General features: G+C 29.5%; 2 protein-coding genes across 2 annotated transcripts; one reads left to right on the top strand and one right to left on the bottom strand.

The window, feature by feature from the left end:
* Window positions 1–6,384: 6,384 nt before the first annotated feature.
* Window positions 6,385–8,511, bottom strand: LOC107900487 (alpha/beta hydrolase domain-containing protein 17B). The gene is made up of 5 exons (XM_016826101.2): window positions 7,896–8,511; window positions 7,595–7,631; window positions 7,198–7,434; window positions 7,052–7,099; window positions 6,385–6,967 (listed from the first exon to the last, which is right to left on the bottom strand). The coding sequence occupies exons 1-5, from the start codon at window positions 8,192–8,194 to the stop codon at window positions 6,653–6,655; spliced, it is 936 nt and encodes a 311-aa protein (XP_016681590.2). The 5' UTR covers window positions 8,195–8,511; the 3' UTR covers window positions 6,385–6,652.
* A 1,074-nt stretch (window positions 8,512–9,585) lies between these two features.
* LOC107899826 (cold shock domain-containing protein 4-like) lies at window positions 9,586–11,246 on the top strand. The gene is made up of 2 exons (XM_016825577.1): window positions 9,586–9,597; window positions 10,899–11,246. The coding sequence occupies exons 1-2, from the start codon at window positions 9,586–9,588 to the stop codon at window positions 11,244–11,246; spliced, it is 360 nt and encodes a 119-aa protein (XP_016681066.1).
* The last annotated feature ends 4,694 nt before the right edge of the window (window positions 11,247–15,940 follow it).

Raw genomic sequence — 15,940 nt, 5'->3', positions numbered from 1 at the left:
CTTCCTTAAAAAAACAAATAAATGTAAATTATAAATTATTTATAATTATCCTCGAATAAATTATCCTCTTTATATACGTATTTTAAGAAATTATTGTATGAAACATGAATATTATTTATTTTCAATAGTTTAATGTTAAATCATTAATTTTATTTTGAATTTCAAGATTTTTATTTAGATTTAATTTTTTTAAAATAAAAATATTGATGTGATATTAAATTATTAAAAGAATACAAATGAGATTACGTAATTATTCATACAATTTTTTGTGCGTATTTTATAGTTTTTTCATGATACATCATAAAAAAATTAAAATAAAATTTAGCACTTCTTTTTAATAACGTAAGCGCAATTGATTCACTAATAAAGATACAAATTGTAACTTAATTGTTTGTGGTAAGTAAAATAGGAAGGGGCGGTGATTCCCACGCAATCAAAAGGAGAGTTAAGAAAGAGGTCCGCGTGTTCCGAAACGGAAAGCACCAAAAGAAAGTGCGTTTTTTATCAGAATATCAACGTGTCATCTTTCTATTGAGTAGGCGGTTTACAGTGTGGGACCCACCCAGCAGTTTAGAATCCAAACCCCAAAATGCAAAAGCCAAAATGCAAAGCAGCAGCCTTTTTTTAATTATTTTTTATTTTTCCTTTTCGGATAACGACACGTTGGTCGCAGGATATCGGAGACAAGGACTTGCTTGGAATTCGGAAATTGGTGGGTCCATATCTCATAATTAAACTGTGCCCACACTCACTCGATCTAACCCCCTTGCCCTTTGCGGCATTTGGCTTTTTCGTTTCCATTATCCTCTCTTTTTCCTCCTTTTAAAGTCATTCACGTTCAATTACAATTTAATTTGGGTATAATCACAAATTTAATCTTCAATATTTATATTTTTATCAATTTCATCATTATTTTCTAACTAAATTTAATAATTAATTTTTTAAAAATGGTTATATTACTTTTTTAATGAAAATGTTGAATAAAACAATAATTTTTTAGCAATATTAGTGTGCCAGACTACGTTATAATCCACATATATTTTATACTAACATGATACTATTTGTCTTATATGTCACATTAATAAATAATTTAAAAATTACAAAAAATTAAAAAAATTAAAAAAATTAAAAAATTAAAATTAAAAATAATTATAAGAAGTTCATAATTTTTTTTTTAAAAAAAGCAACATGAACTACACATGAATTGTCATAAGAAGAATATATCTTAGATCTAAGTCGATCTGACAAACAGTGTTGGAGATCGAAGAAAAAGTTGTTTGAGTTTTGGTTATTAGGTTTGTGACATTTAAAGTTGTTTCATAAACAAAGTGAATTGTAAAAGAGAAAGAGAGGAGAACTTTCGATTGATGTAGGTGGTGCAAACAAAGAAAACCATAGATCAATGATTTTAACAACACAATGATTTAAATGGAAATTTTGAATAGTTTAATGACTATTTTGTAACTTTTTGAAATTGAGTGACCAAAATGAAAACATATTAATAGTTAAATAACATTAAAGATTAGTTTACCATTAAATGTCAAAAAAATAAAATATTTACGAGACCAGGCCGATTAAATGAAAAATGACGGGAATGGGCCAATTTTAAAAAAATGCTTTCAGCTGAAAGCTTTTTCAGTTGTTATGCAGAAAAATGCTTCTAGTTAGAAGTTCTTTTCATTAAGTCAGCAAAAACGCTTTCAACAGGAAGCTGTTTTTTCCTAATTTTTCTAGCGCCATTTTTTTTTATTTTACACGATAGGACACATGTACAGAGAGTCCCGCACCAAGCTCTTATTTTACATGTTAGAGGCTCCAAGCTATTACTCCATGTTAGAGGGATACACATCATTATGGTAGCTCAAGAGGTCATGGCATTTCTCATTTAAAATTTTAATGACGCGATTCAAAATTTTGAAAATTTTCATTACATTTTATTTTTTTTTGAAATTTTTTATTAACCTCTTTTATTATTCTTTCTAAAAATCTCGTAAAAAATTAAAAATTTTAATTATACCCTCAAAATTTTCGTTTAAAAAAAATTCATTAAACTTGTAAAATTTTTGAAAATTTAACTGGCAACCAAAACTTAATTCTAAGATGTGCGACTACTCCATTGTCAATACTCTATTCATATCTTGCCATAGCTCTTTAAATACTCTCAAACAACTTTTAACGACCCTAGCATATCCCACGTATTCTATCAATGAAAATAATTGAGAGGAGCCGGCCCTAACCTGAAAGATTAATCACCCTTAAGCTTAAAAATGGTAATGAAAGATTAAAGGTCATATCAAAATAATTAAAGATTAATCCATTAGTTAGAAGCCATAGCTAGAAAAGAAGAGTGAGAAATGTAATGTATGATGAAACAAGTTGCTTAATGATTAATTAATATTTAATGGCATCCAGCTAAACACAGCAATGCTGTTTTGATTGAACATTTTTTTGAACCCATTTGGTGAATGGGGGATGTCTCAGTCTTTCTTTCAAACTACAATTCCAAGAATTTGGATTCAAATGCAAAATTTGTAAGTTTAATTATATTATATGGTGGTTGGATTAGGCAGCCTCCAATTTAGGATGTGAGGATTACTTTTGAAATCTAATTTTATAAAAAGAAAAAGAAAAAAACCCTAAGCGAAATTGAACTTGAATTCTTATAAAATCCAATGAACCCTAACTCATGAATCATACCAAAGTTGTTTGAGAAGAAGATGATATTATGATGGGGATGTGTGTTGGGGGGTCTTATGTCTCAATCACACCTTAACAAACTGGTCCACTCACTGCATATAGGAGCCAGACAACACCTCTTTACTTTTTGTAAGACTTGCAACAACCATGTTCCATGGATCTCATATACTTCCAAATCCTCTACATCAAGCCTTTGTGACATGGGTCATAGTTTTGCATTTTCAATAACAGAAGGTTAAGGTATATTGGGAACAATTTAATGGAATATCCCAACCTCTTTAACTTTCAATCCATACCATAAATGACATCCTTTAGGGTTAGCAAAGAGCAACGTGAAACATGGTGGAGAAAATGATTAAAGAAGACAAGAAAGTGGGATTATATGAACAAATCATCAAACACTTGAATGCCCATTTTGCTTTATTAAGAAAATTACAGATGAGGACACATTATTTTATTTTATTTTAAGATTTCTGGTTATTATAGTTAATTATATTGGAGAAGTTTGGTGAGCATTAGGCGGAATCAAGTGATGGGCTTTTATAGTTTAAACAAAGGTTTGTGGAAGTGGAACTGCTCTCTCTATATGCCATTTTTAGTATTCCAAAAGGATTGCTTAATGGACAAAGAGTTGTTCATTTGAAGTCATAAGTGGTTTATTTTGATGACCGATATGAACACATCAACATGTTCACACGCAATTACTCTTTAATTAATAAAATGGACCATATTTTTTAAATGCACAATTTTGTCTTATGTGAGCCAGAGCCAGGGGGCTTTGCTCTCAAAATATTTGAAATTTTTTAATTAAATCCTTTAAAAGTTTAAAAATTTTAATTAGACCCTTTTTCTCACTAATCCTTCAATTCTTTTTTAAAAAATTAATTACTCCATCCAATTAGCTTAATGAAATGTTCCATTTTATAGATTAATTCCATAAAAAATTATGATGCTTCGTTTTTTTTTCTTATTTTCTTTTTTTTTTTAATAAATTGCTAAAACTATCTTCTTAAAGTTGTAATTATATCACTAGTTGCAAGCATTGGAATGAATAATTAACTTAGCTCTAAGTAACTAACTAGAATAAATTAAAGAGAGAACCTAGGGCAATGTTTTTAGAACAAGACCGGTGATTGAACCGTTTAAGTCATCGGTCCGATTAAAAAATCATTAAAATTAAAAAAAATTTAAAAATAATAAAAACTTGGTTCATCTTATTTGTACCAGTTCTCAGTTTAATCGATTCAAAATTTTTCTCCAGACTGATAGCTTAATCGATTTTTGATCTAAACAACAAGTTCAATCCAATTCAAATATCATTGACCTAAAATCTCAAAATTCTAGAATCTCAACCGAAAACCCCGTTAGCAGTTACTAATATTTTCATTATTTGTAATTCAACTTGTAGTTGTAATAATTTGAGACATAATTTTGGACTTCAAGTAGTAGAAATGATTCAAATAACTTCATGTAAAAATCTAATTAGTTTATACATCACTCTTGACATAGGATAATTAATAATTTTGGAGATTATGTTGTACCATATATGAGTTATTTAATACTCTTAAAATGGCTATATTAGTTAAAAAAGGAATATGGGGTTTAAGGTTAACTTTGCTCAAAAATCCGAATGAATTTGAGTCAAATTTTATTGAGTTCGTAAATCGAGTTTGTTCTCTTGCAAAATTACACGTACATGAGATCGTATAAACACGTGCTAGGTCTAGAGTAGAATACGTGTCTATATACATGGAACTTACTTAATATGTCATATGAATAAACAATACACATATCATATAAATATGACAAACACCACCATCTTAGGTAAAGAGAAAAACACTCAACAAATTTAAAAAATTAATTTTAATTTTTTTTACTACAAAATTTAAAAGACAGACAAACATATTTAATTTCTTTAAATTTTCTCTTGTGAAATTGTGGGCATGCATTTGACTTATAGTCTGCTGAGGATAAAGTTTAAGACACCCCCATAAAAAGCAAATTTTCAAAGGTTTACTCATAAATTTCATTAACTTTTTCACCATTTATGAAAATAAAATGAATTATTTTTCATTATATCCTTAGCATGTAGTGGAAAACAACTTAGTCTAAATATAGCCTTGGTTCCCTACACCCCTAGAAAAAAAATCAAAACACAAAGGTGTTAATTATAAAGTTGTTAATAACAAATGACCTTTAAAATACTAATTAGCATATATGTATCTTTAGGATGTACATAAAGCAAATCTGGCTACAACCATGTATGTACATATATGGGTAATTATGCTATTAGTTCTCCTATTATGCATCATTTATTGATTTAGTCTTTATGTTTTAATTTGGTCATTTTTAATTTTTATATTTTTTGAATTGTGAAAATTTAGTTCTGATTGAATAGCAACCTTTAAGTCCATTAAACTAAGTTATGCTATTTTCCTATATAGTAAATATTATCACATGTGTAATGCCTTCTTAGCTTACCATAGATTGAATGATTGTCATTTGCGTTAAGACTGAAATATCAAAATTTGAAAACTAAAAGGATTAAGAATGATTAAATTGAAGAATATAGACTAAATCTATAACTTTACACATGGTGCACGATTAATAGCAGAATTTAAACAAAATGATTTAATTTCTACTATTTGGGTCCGAACTGAAATTTTAAAATTTAGAAAGTATATGAATTAAAATTGTTCAAATTAAAGTATAAAGATTAAATCTACAATTTTATGCATATTGCATGGATAAATTAGTAGGGTTTTATTTAGTTTATGTCATTAGAAAAAGACTAAAACGCTAATTTTTTTGAAAAACCATAATTTTTATTATAACGATATTTATATATTTAAATAATTTTAAAATTTTTTATAATTTAAATAACTTAAATTACAACCTTAAAACAAATATCAAATTTTAGCCTAATAAAATTGAAAGATCTAAAAAATTTTGGGTATAGTTTGAATTTTTAGTGTTGATATTGAGTTTATATTTTTTTTAATATAATTTTTCCCTTCACCAAAGTGATACATAATCTAATACAGAAACAAAAATATTTGACATATTGTTGGTATATATAATGTTTAATTATGTTCAAATAAAGTAATTAATATTTATTTATACTCTCTCCACTATTTTTTGCTTTATTTAATAATGAGATGTCCTGTTATTATTCTTTGATGGTATATGAAACTTATGTATTGATAATGCATCAAATGCTCCAATATATATAATGAGAAATTATTTACTACGATAACAATAGAGTTTTTAAACTTTACAAGTAGAATTAGAGGGTTGACACGTATCTATAGGGACATAAAAAATATTTTAAAAAAAAGAGGCACATGTCAATTTTTAATGCTGCTTAGGAAATAAAAATTGTTAACTAACAATTACTTACCCATATTTTTTTTCCCTTTTTTAATGAACATATTCTTTTAGTCAAAAGTGACCCAAGTTAATTTACAGCCACCAATCTCTTTTTAGTTTATAAATGGCAGATTTTTTGGCTTCATTTGATTGTGGGCGACAAGTATCGAATTTGCCATTTAATTTAGCTGAATTCCAGCCACGGTATCTTCACCATTGTTTAGCCAAAAATAAAACAAACAAAAATGAAGTTTGAAATCTTTAGCCATTGTAATGGGTTGGGTTAACCAGTGCAACTTTGGGTCCTTTTCAATGGAGTTTGTGAACGAAAGTAATGCACATATTTTCCCTTTCTTCTGAATGTTTGAGAGTTTTTACATGGACCAACTTTGTAATATCATACATGAAGTTCTTGATCAAGAAGCATACATATGAATGAATTCGAAGAACCCCTTAACGATTCAATCGTTCAAAACCCGGATCCGGATCAAACAGAGACTACATATCTGTCATTACAAACCTGGGATGGGAGAAACAGATCATCAACCACCGGCTGCCACTCACTGGGTGATGCCAGCCAAGTACATCAAACATACTTGGACACAATGCAACTATCTGCCCCAACTCTTGATTCTTCCTTTTCCTTCTTTGCCTTCAATCTCAAGCATTTACAGTGTTTATGTTCTGTAATACTTGGGGCAGAAGTAAGCTGTTTAGCCGGTTTCGAAATCGAAATCTTCTCTATCGTGCTTATGAATTTGCGTAGATGCTTAATGTACTCTGGGAAAGTTTCGAGGTTGCAATGGCCGCCACCTTTCACCCATAATGGATCATATTTTTCCTTTGAAAGTTCCCATAATCTCTTCCCATGAGACCAATCAACTATCTCATCATCTGTTCCCTGCAAAGGGTTTATCAAACAAAATGAATGAACCATTGTTACATTTGGACGTAGACAGGGGACATAAGAGATGAGCATACTTACATGAATAACTAGAACCGGACATTGGACGCGCCGTATTTTGTCAATGTTCTGCAAACATAGTTCGAAAGAGCTTTTCGATTAATACGAAAGGGAATAATTTATTAAAGCTTGAAAACCGAATGGACGAGTTCATAAATGAAGCTTACTTTGAAGATATCGAACCAGAAAGTCATCTTGACGGGATACAAGACCCGAATGCCGGAAAGGATGGCACTGTGAAGAACAACTCCGCCTAGTTTCTTAACACGAGAAGCTAAGTGTAGAGTTGGTCCACTTCCAACAGATTGACCATACACTATCAAATCTTCCTGTTTAACTCCATATTCTTTCTTTAAACAATTGTACACTGCCTCTATGTCATAATATGTGTTGAATTCAGTTGGCTATTGCAATTGGAAGTGCAGAAGATTAGCAAATTTATCATGTTATGGGTCATTTTTAAAATAATTAAAAAAAACCCTTTTTCATAAAACACATTTTCAAGCAATTTAACAGTGTGGTTGACCCTCAAAATAAAGACAACAATATGAAGGATTCCTTTACCTTGCCTGTAGATGCTCCATACCCTGAATAATCATAACTGCAAAATAAAGAACAAAACGTTAATATAATCACATCACTGAATGATCATGCCGTGGGAAAAAAACCAATTTCACATATCAAGGCAAAAAGGAAAACAAATTGAAAAAATAAAAATAAAACAGGAGTTCCATATGACAAACACATCATGTTCTCCCTCAAGCTTTCTGACAAATAATACAGACAGAACACAAAAAAACAAAACATTAAACCTTAAAAAAAAGTGAAGCCTTTCAACATAATAAAAAGGAAGGAGAAGGGATACCTCATAATATTGACACGAAGGTGGGCTCTGAGTTCATTGAAGAGTTCATGCATCTGGCCTAAATCAGCAGCATTGCCATGGGAATACAAGAGAGTTAAACGAGCAACAGGGTGTCTCCAAAAGGTGGCTATGATTTTATTCCCACCTTTGGTATCAAGCATATGAACATCTATGTTCTTGTCGGCTGTCATCCCTTGCAAAACAAGCTTCCCACTTTCATCCTTATGTACATCGTACGTTGGTGGGTCTGGTGGGAAAAATGCAAACCTTGCAGCCACATTCGACGTCACATTCCCCATTTCACAACCCAAAAATTCCCAACTTTTTTTTCCCCTTTTTCTCTTTTCAGATATGAAACTGCATAATACATGCAATCAACATAAGGCCAAGGAGGAAAAAAAAAAGGGTTTTTTGGGTTTTTGTGGATCCGGTCTAAATGGGTGAGCGCTGCAACTGTGTTCCTGAACAAGAACAAAGGCCTAGAAAATATTGATAGCTAATAGCTATAACAATTAACAACAACCCCTTTTTATTTATTTTTTAATTGCTTTCAAGGAGCTTAGAATCAATGGCTGTTTTCATCATCGTCTATCTGCCTTCTATTTTTCTTCTGTTTTGTGATTGACACCACCTAGTTTTGTGTTTGACGAAATGTCCGATTTACCCTTTTTACGCTGAAACTAATTATTTGCTAAATCTCCAAATAAATTCAAGTATACTTTTTTTGTTATCCAAATATATCGGACCGAAATTTTGTTTTACTTGAATCCCGCTTAATTTTCCTTTTTTTTTCTAATTTGATTTTGATTTATTTAACTAAAGATTACCATTTTTAAATTTAAATTTCTTTATTCAGATTACATCTAATCTATGTTCCAAATTTATATTTTATATTATTTTAAATATTATATTTTTAGGAAATTATTTTAAACTTTATTTTTAATTTTAGTGAAAGAAAAGAAAAGATACACGCAACCCTTCTTCCCTGTTAAAGGTTGTTTTAGTTATTCAATCTATTTTATGTTTCCTTCTCTGAGAATGTGTTCCAGTTATCCCACCTAATTATTGTTGATTTTGAGGGTGTTGATTCTGAAATTTGGATAGCTTCAATAGCTTCTAAGCTGTCTATTTGTATCAACATTTCGTTTCCTTGTTTTTTCTGCACCAATAATAAATCATACAAGATATCCCATAATTCGGTATCAAGTATTGAGCATTTCCCTATCTATCGACAAAAACCGATGATCCAATCTCCGTATATAAACTTTATATTCTTTATTAGAATTTTTAATCTCATAAACCACCTTAAATAATTACCACGTGTTTCATTTATTTATTTTTATTTATTTAAATATCAAACTAGATCACACTTTCTTAATTTTACTTGTAAAGTTTTTAAAAAATAAAAATATCATCTGTATCAGATAATTCATATTTCAGTAAATTTGTGATAAATACTATCATTGTTTACGTAGAAAATAAAAATTCACAGATTCCAACAATAATATGTGTTTCTTTAATTTAAGTTTTTATTTATTTATTTTAAATATACCTTAAAAGACATGTAATATATCTGATAAGAATACTTTTTGTAAATTACATATTAATTATTTTAAAATTATATTAATTACTCTGATTAATATTTAGTAATATAGAATTTAAAAAAAATAAATCATTTTAATCCTACATTATGGAGTTCTGGGTATTAAATTTTTGTTATAAAAACAGATATTTGATTATAATAGAAAAAAAATTGAAATAACGAAGAAAATTGGAGCATAATAATTTATTTAACCTCTAACTTTATAGAAAAATTATTTTAATCATTTATTAAATTTCGCCTCTTTTAATCCTTGAACTTGTATTGTTTTTCAAATCACCTAAAAGTGAATGAAAAAGTTAACTTTGCTGACATAACAGTTCACGTATATGTCCGCTAGTAATTTATCAAGTTTTTGAAATAAAAAATATTTTTAACAAATATTTTTTATATTTTTTTGAATTTTTAAATTAAAAAAATTAATTAATTGTTGATGTGGCATTAATGTGACAATTTATATGTATACCACGTTAACAAAGTTAATATATATTAATTTTTTATCTATTTTAAAGATAATTTGACAAATAACATATATTTAAAAAATAAAAAATAAAAAAATTAAATCAAAGGCTAAAGCATGTAATTTGTAGGGTTTGGATACAACTTTATAGAAGCTCAAAATGAAGGGTGCTTTTGACATTTAAATCTCTAGGCTGAATGTTCCTTCTTCCAAAAAATGGGTCGTTCCTAAAATCTAGTGCCTTTAAAATATATAATTTTACCTCTACAAAGTACTAAAATTAAATTTGATAATTTCGAAAAATAATTATTTAAACATGATTAATAATATTTAATAAATAGTAAATTAAAGAGGAAAAAAGGAAGTTGTATAGAGATGGAGGGTTGAGATTTGGTCAAAGGTCTGGTTGTAGAAGAGGAAGGATGAGAGAAGTTATCAGAAATATTGTCAGAATCAGATATTCCCCTGTTTCCATTGGTTAGATATGACTTCAGGTTTCAACCCATGTTTTTGTAACATGTGTCTACGGCTTTCTGACTACCTGCAACTTAAACCATTTTAGCATAATTTTGTGTGTAAATTATTAAAATATTCACTTTTATTTTACTTACATTACATTTTAGTCTCTAATATTATCGTGTTATAATATCCTAGTCATTGAACTATTAATTATCGTTAACGATGTAACGGTAAGTTGACGTGGCACGTTAAATCATCATTTCAAATGAAAATTTTAGGTTAAATTATACAATTGGTCCTTATATTTTTTAGTTTTGAGCAATTTAATTCTTTTCTTTTATGTTCTTTTAACTTCTTTTTTCTCCATTCTCTTCTAATTCTCCCTCTGTTTTCCTCTTTTCTCCATTTCATTTAGTGTAGTTTTTTTATGTTTTCCATTTGTTAAAACATCCGTTCCAATGTTTCTGTTGCTGATGGTGAAAAGGTTGAGTATGTTGTCAAGCCTTCTGAAGGACGCCCCAAAGCTGTTGAGGTTATTGGCCCCAACGAAAACCCTGTTCGTGGCTCCTCTAGATCCAGGCGCAATGATGTTGGTGGCAGTGGAGGTTATGGCGGTGGTTATGGTGGAATGGGAAGGAGAGGCGATTATGGTGGTGGTGGTAGTGGATGTTATAAGTGTGGTGAGGTGGGCCATTTAGCACGGGACTGTGGACAAGGTGGCAGTGGTGGTGGAGGAAGATATGGTGGCAGTGGCGGCAGCAGTGCTTGTTACAAATGTGGAGGCTCTATGCATTTCGTTAGGGAGTGTCCCGACAATGGTCGCAAAGTTTGATGAGGGGTTTAATTGAGTCATTCACATTTCTCTGATCCATCATTTTTTCCTTTTCCACTATTGTTTTTGTTAGTTTCGTTATTATCGTATGGTTTGCTTTTTATGTTTTCTTTTTCTGGTTTATGTAGAATGATTTCTCTTAGTCAGTTTGTTTTGATTTTGAAGTTGGCAAAAGGCTATAATAGGTGCTTTCGTAGTAGTCTTACAATGAGTGTGTATATTTGTAGAAATCAGAGTATTTAATACTAAATAGAACATAAATCAGAGTTTTTATATACAACCTATGACACTACTTTAGGAAACTCTAAGTTAGGAAAGATACTAAATAGGAGATATGATCCCTTAAAATAAGGGATTTTAATAAAGAAAATATCTACAAAATATTCCTAAAATATTTACAGAATATTCCTACACTCCCCCTCAAGCTGGAGAATATACATTGTATAATCCCAGCTTGAATATGAATTTATTGAACACAGGTTTTGGCAAAGCCTTGGTAAGAATGTCTGCAATCTGTCCTTCTGAAGGAATGTAAGAAAGAGTGGCTGTCTTTTTGTTGACTTGATCAGCAATAAAATGCCTATCAATTTCAACATGCTTTGTTCGGTCATGTTGAACTGGGTTCTTGGCAATCTGAATGGCAGATTGATTATCACACAAAACTTCAAAGTGATCCTCCTGATTTGTGCCAAGTTCTTTTAGTAATTTAAGTAGCCAAATTCCTTCGCATATCCCCAAAGCTAGTGCTCTAAATTCAGCTTCAGCACTACTTCTTGAAACAACAGATTGTTTCTTACTTCTCCAAGTTGTAAGGTTACCCCAAACAAAAGTGCAGTACCCACTAGTGGATCTTCTTTCAGTGAGATCTCCAGCCCAACTAGAGTCTGTAAAAATCTTAACAGTTCTGTCTTGTGTCTTCTTAAACATTAAGCCGTGTCCTGGAGTTTTCTTCAAGTACTTGAGAATTCTATTTGCTGCTGCCATATGCTCTTCAGTAGGATTAGTCATGTGTTGACTTATCACATTTACGGGAAAAGTTATATCTGGCCTTGTCAAGGATAAGTAGATTAGTTTCCCAACTAACCTTTGAAATTTCTCTCTGTCTACTAAGGACTCATCTTCTTTATTGAATCTCAAGTTTGCCTCCATTGGTGTATCAGCCGGCTTACAGCCAAGAAAACCAGTTTCTTTGAGTAAATCAAGTACATACTTTCTCTGGTTGATCACAAGTCCTTCTTTTGATCTTGCCACCTCCATTCCTAGGAAATACCTTAGCTTTCCCAAGTCCTTGGTTTCGAATTCCCTGTTTAACAACTTCTTCAAATAGTATTTAATACTAAATAGAACATAAATCAGAGTTTTTATATACAACCTATGACACTACTTTAGGAAACTCTAAGTTAGGAAAGATACTAAATAGGAGATATGATCCCTTAAAATAAGGGATTTTAATAAAGAAAATATCTACAAAATATTCCTAAAATATTTACAGAATATTCCTACAATATTAGTATTGATGGAAAAACAACAATGAAGAAGAAAATAATGTTAAAACTCACTGTCACCAAGTGTTTATATAGATATCATATAAATAAAAAGAAAAAGTTATATTGTTCAAAACATAAAAGTATAGGGATTAGTTTTAACAAATAGAAAACATAGAAAACTACGTTAAAAGAAATAGAGAAGGGAGTAAAACAGAAAGAGAAGTAGAAGAGAACGGAAAAAAAAAGAAAATTAAAAAAACATAAAAGGAAAAAATTAAATTGCTTAAAACGAAAAAAATATAAGGATCAGTTATATAATTTAACCTAAAATTTTCGTTTAAAATGATGATTTAACGTTCCACATCAGCTTACTGTTACATCGTTAATGACAATTAACAGCTTAGTGGCTAAAATGTTACAACACGATAACATAAATGACTAAAATGTAATATTTCAAACATAAGTGACCAAAATGTAATCTAAGACAAACAAAAGTGACTATTTTAGTAGTTTACCCTAATTTTTTTAGGTTTAAATTTGCTACACCAGAGGTTATACTTTAAAATTTAATATTTTCATTATTTTTTATTTAAAAATTTTTGGTCTTTTCCCTAATTTTACCATTAATTTTATTTAAGTGATAATTAGAAAATAGATAGAATAATTTTTTAATTACTTTTTAAAGTACACAAAAAATTATTGAAAATTTATACAAGATTATTAAATTAATTGTAAAAATTATAAATTAAAACATAGTAAAAAATAGTAAAAAATATAAAAGTATTAAAACATTATTAAAAAATTATGACTCATAACCTGCGAAAGTTTTTTTTTGGGGAAGAGGTTATTTTTTATACGAAGGAATCAATTCAGCGTGATTCTTAAGTTTTGTAATGGATGTATCGAAAGAAGGTGAAAAAGGAGGATTAGAGTAGATCTAGTCATATCAACGTAGGTATTGTAAACAAGTGAACGAAATCCACCAAGGTAGAGAGTAAAACTAGAGTAGATTCAGTAACATTGAGTGCAATGGTAGATGGTGATTGGTAAGATGGAGAAAGGGAAATGTGACTGAGGATAAGGCTAAATAAAGAAAACAAGTTGAGAGAATTTTATTGATAACTTTGAGAATTAAAATGCCATAGTGTCAAAAGCCACTTCACTAATTGTGGAGCTCTCCTATTTATAGTGTTTCAAGAATGGAGTTACAAAGTTGATAATTAATAGGAGTGAAAAATTAATTTTTAGTTACAAGAATACTAAGTTAGAAGGGAATGGTGATAGTAAATAGTGAAGAAGAACTTACTATATTTCTAAGGGACGGGAGAAACACTTATAGTCTAGAAAAATGTTAAGAAAAAACCTCTTAACTAATTACTAGTATATAGAGAGAGAGGGGAAAGAGAGATGAATGAACATCATTCTTGCAAATTTTTCTTCCTAAACTGTAGCTAGAAGAAGAGAAAGAAGCTTGGATTTCCACGTTTGCTATTAATCAAGATACACTAGTTTTACACTTGAAATTTTTATGAATTTCTAGTCTAGAAAACATGATTTAGTTAACCCAAAGTATTAGTTTTTTAATTTTGAAAGTTAAACTAAATTGTCATTAAAAGAATAATAAGTTTATTTTTTGAGTTTATATTTTTATTTAAATTCTCTCATTTTTCGAACAATTCAACTCATAAATAGGTTTAACCAAAAAGCAAGTGAAGGCAAATTAATTTTTAATGATTGAAGCTCATGTAATGTGTAACAACTTAAGCTTTCTACTTAATTTTTTAGGGATCATAAATTTGGATATTTATAGATATTTTATTTTTAATTAAATATGGATATTTGACCTATTCTTTGTAAATTTAAATATTATCGGTTCAATATTGATTGAGCGTTAACTTAGTTAGAATTGCTGTTATTAAAACAATTAGAATAATCTGGGTTTGAGCCCATTTAGGTGTGTTTTTCATTTAATTTAAAGATTTAAAGTATGAGTAGTGAGAAAAATTGTATCAAAACTGATATCATAGATTCGAATAATATTAGATTTGAATGTTCTATATACTATTTGTAATGGATATGGAGATTTTCATTATTCTAATTCACTCTACTTTTGGAAATATTAAGATAATGAATATCTAGATTTGTTATCAACTTTATTTTTAAATTTTTTTATTTGAAAAACTATTTTATAATATCTCAACGCGGAAATTCAAGAGAAAATTTAGTTAATTCATATTCGAATTTTGATAATAATACTCGCAAATAATAAATAAATTCATATTTTAAAACAAATTTATAAATTGGAAATAAGTACTACAAATATTTGACTCCTTATATCAACCTTATACGTACTAAATTGGACAATTGAAATTATGTATGCAATATATATAAAGAGAAGTTTTCTTTACATTTAAACAAGGTTTTCTTTACATTCCTATATAATATTGGAAATAAAAGGTGTGGAGAGATCTATCTAATAAATGAACAAAAGTTGAATCTGATCAAACATTCAATGCAAGAAAACAATTTGGGTTCCCATTTCCATATTTTAACACTGCAAAACCTTGAAGAAAAAACGGAGTTGAGTGCTAATTAGGCCAAGCTTTGATTACCCACCCAATACTCACAAACCACTAGCATTCAATGTTTCTCAATGATTTTAAAGGCCCTGAAATCATTCACCAGAGCCACAAGCCAATATTTTTACTCTTTAACTAAAAACAGTTGTAATCTTTAATGAGTTTTATTTATTATTTTCACAATTAACCAAAGAAAAAGAAACACATCAACAACACATATGGCCAAATCTTGCTGATATGCTTCAGTCCAAAGGAAGAGAGCGAGTCAAAATGGCCCATAGAATGCTTGGGATTTGGTGCACTAAAGTCGCAAAGATTAGTTCTAAAAAAACGTTACGATCTGCAACTAAAGAAGGCAACAGATTAAAAGGTGTCTAGTAAAGCACAAAAGAGTCCCACATATTTATGTATTATTAAGATTAAGAATTGTTGATGTGGTATTCATAAAGGGAGGAGACATGAACGAGAATATGGTGGTATTATGGAAAGTCGGTTCATATTGTAAGGTGGAGAGCTGAAGGTGATAAGTAAACAAGGAGGTTGAGGATGTAAAGGAACAGACTAGAATTCTGGAGGGTCAATCCTTTCTTCATCGAGCTGTGAAGTATTTATAAGAGAGGTCCCGTGT

Source organism: Gossypium hirsutum, chromosome A07, assembly GCF_007990345.1.
Source record: "Gossypium hirsutum isolate 1008001.06 chromosome A07, Gossypium_hirsutum_v2.1, whole genome shotgun sequence".
Classification (NCBI taxonomy): domain Eukaryota; kingdom Viridiplantae; phylum Streptophyta; class Magnoliopsida; order Malvales; family Malvaceae; genus Gossypium; species Gossypium hirsutum.
This window is presented reverse-complemented; position numbering and strand designations above follow the sequence as displayed.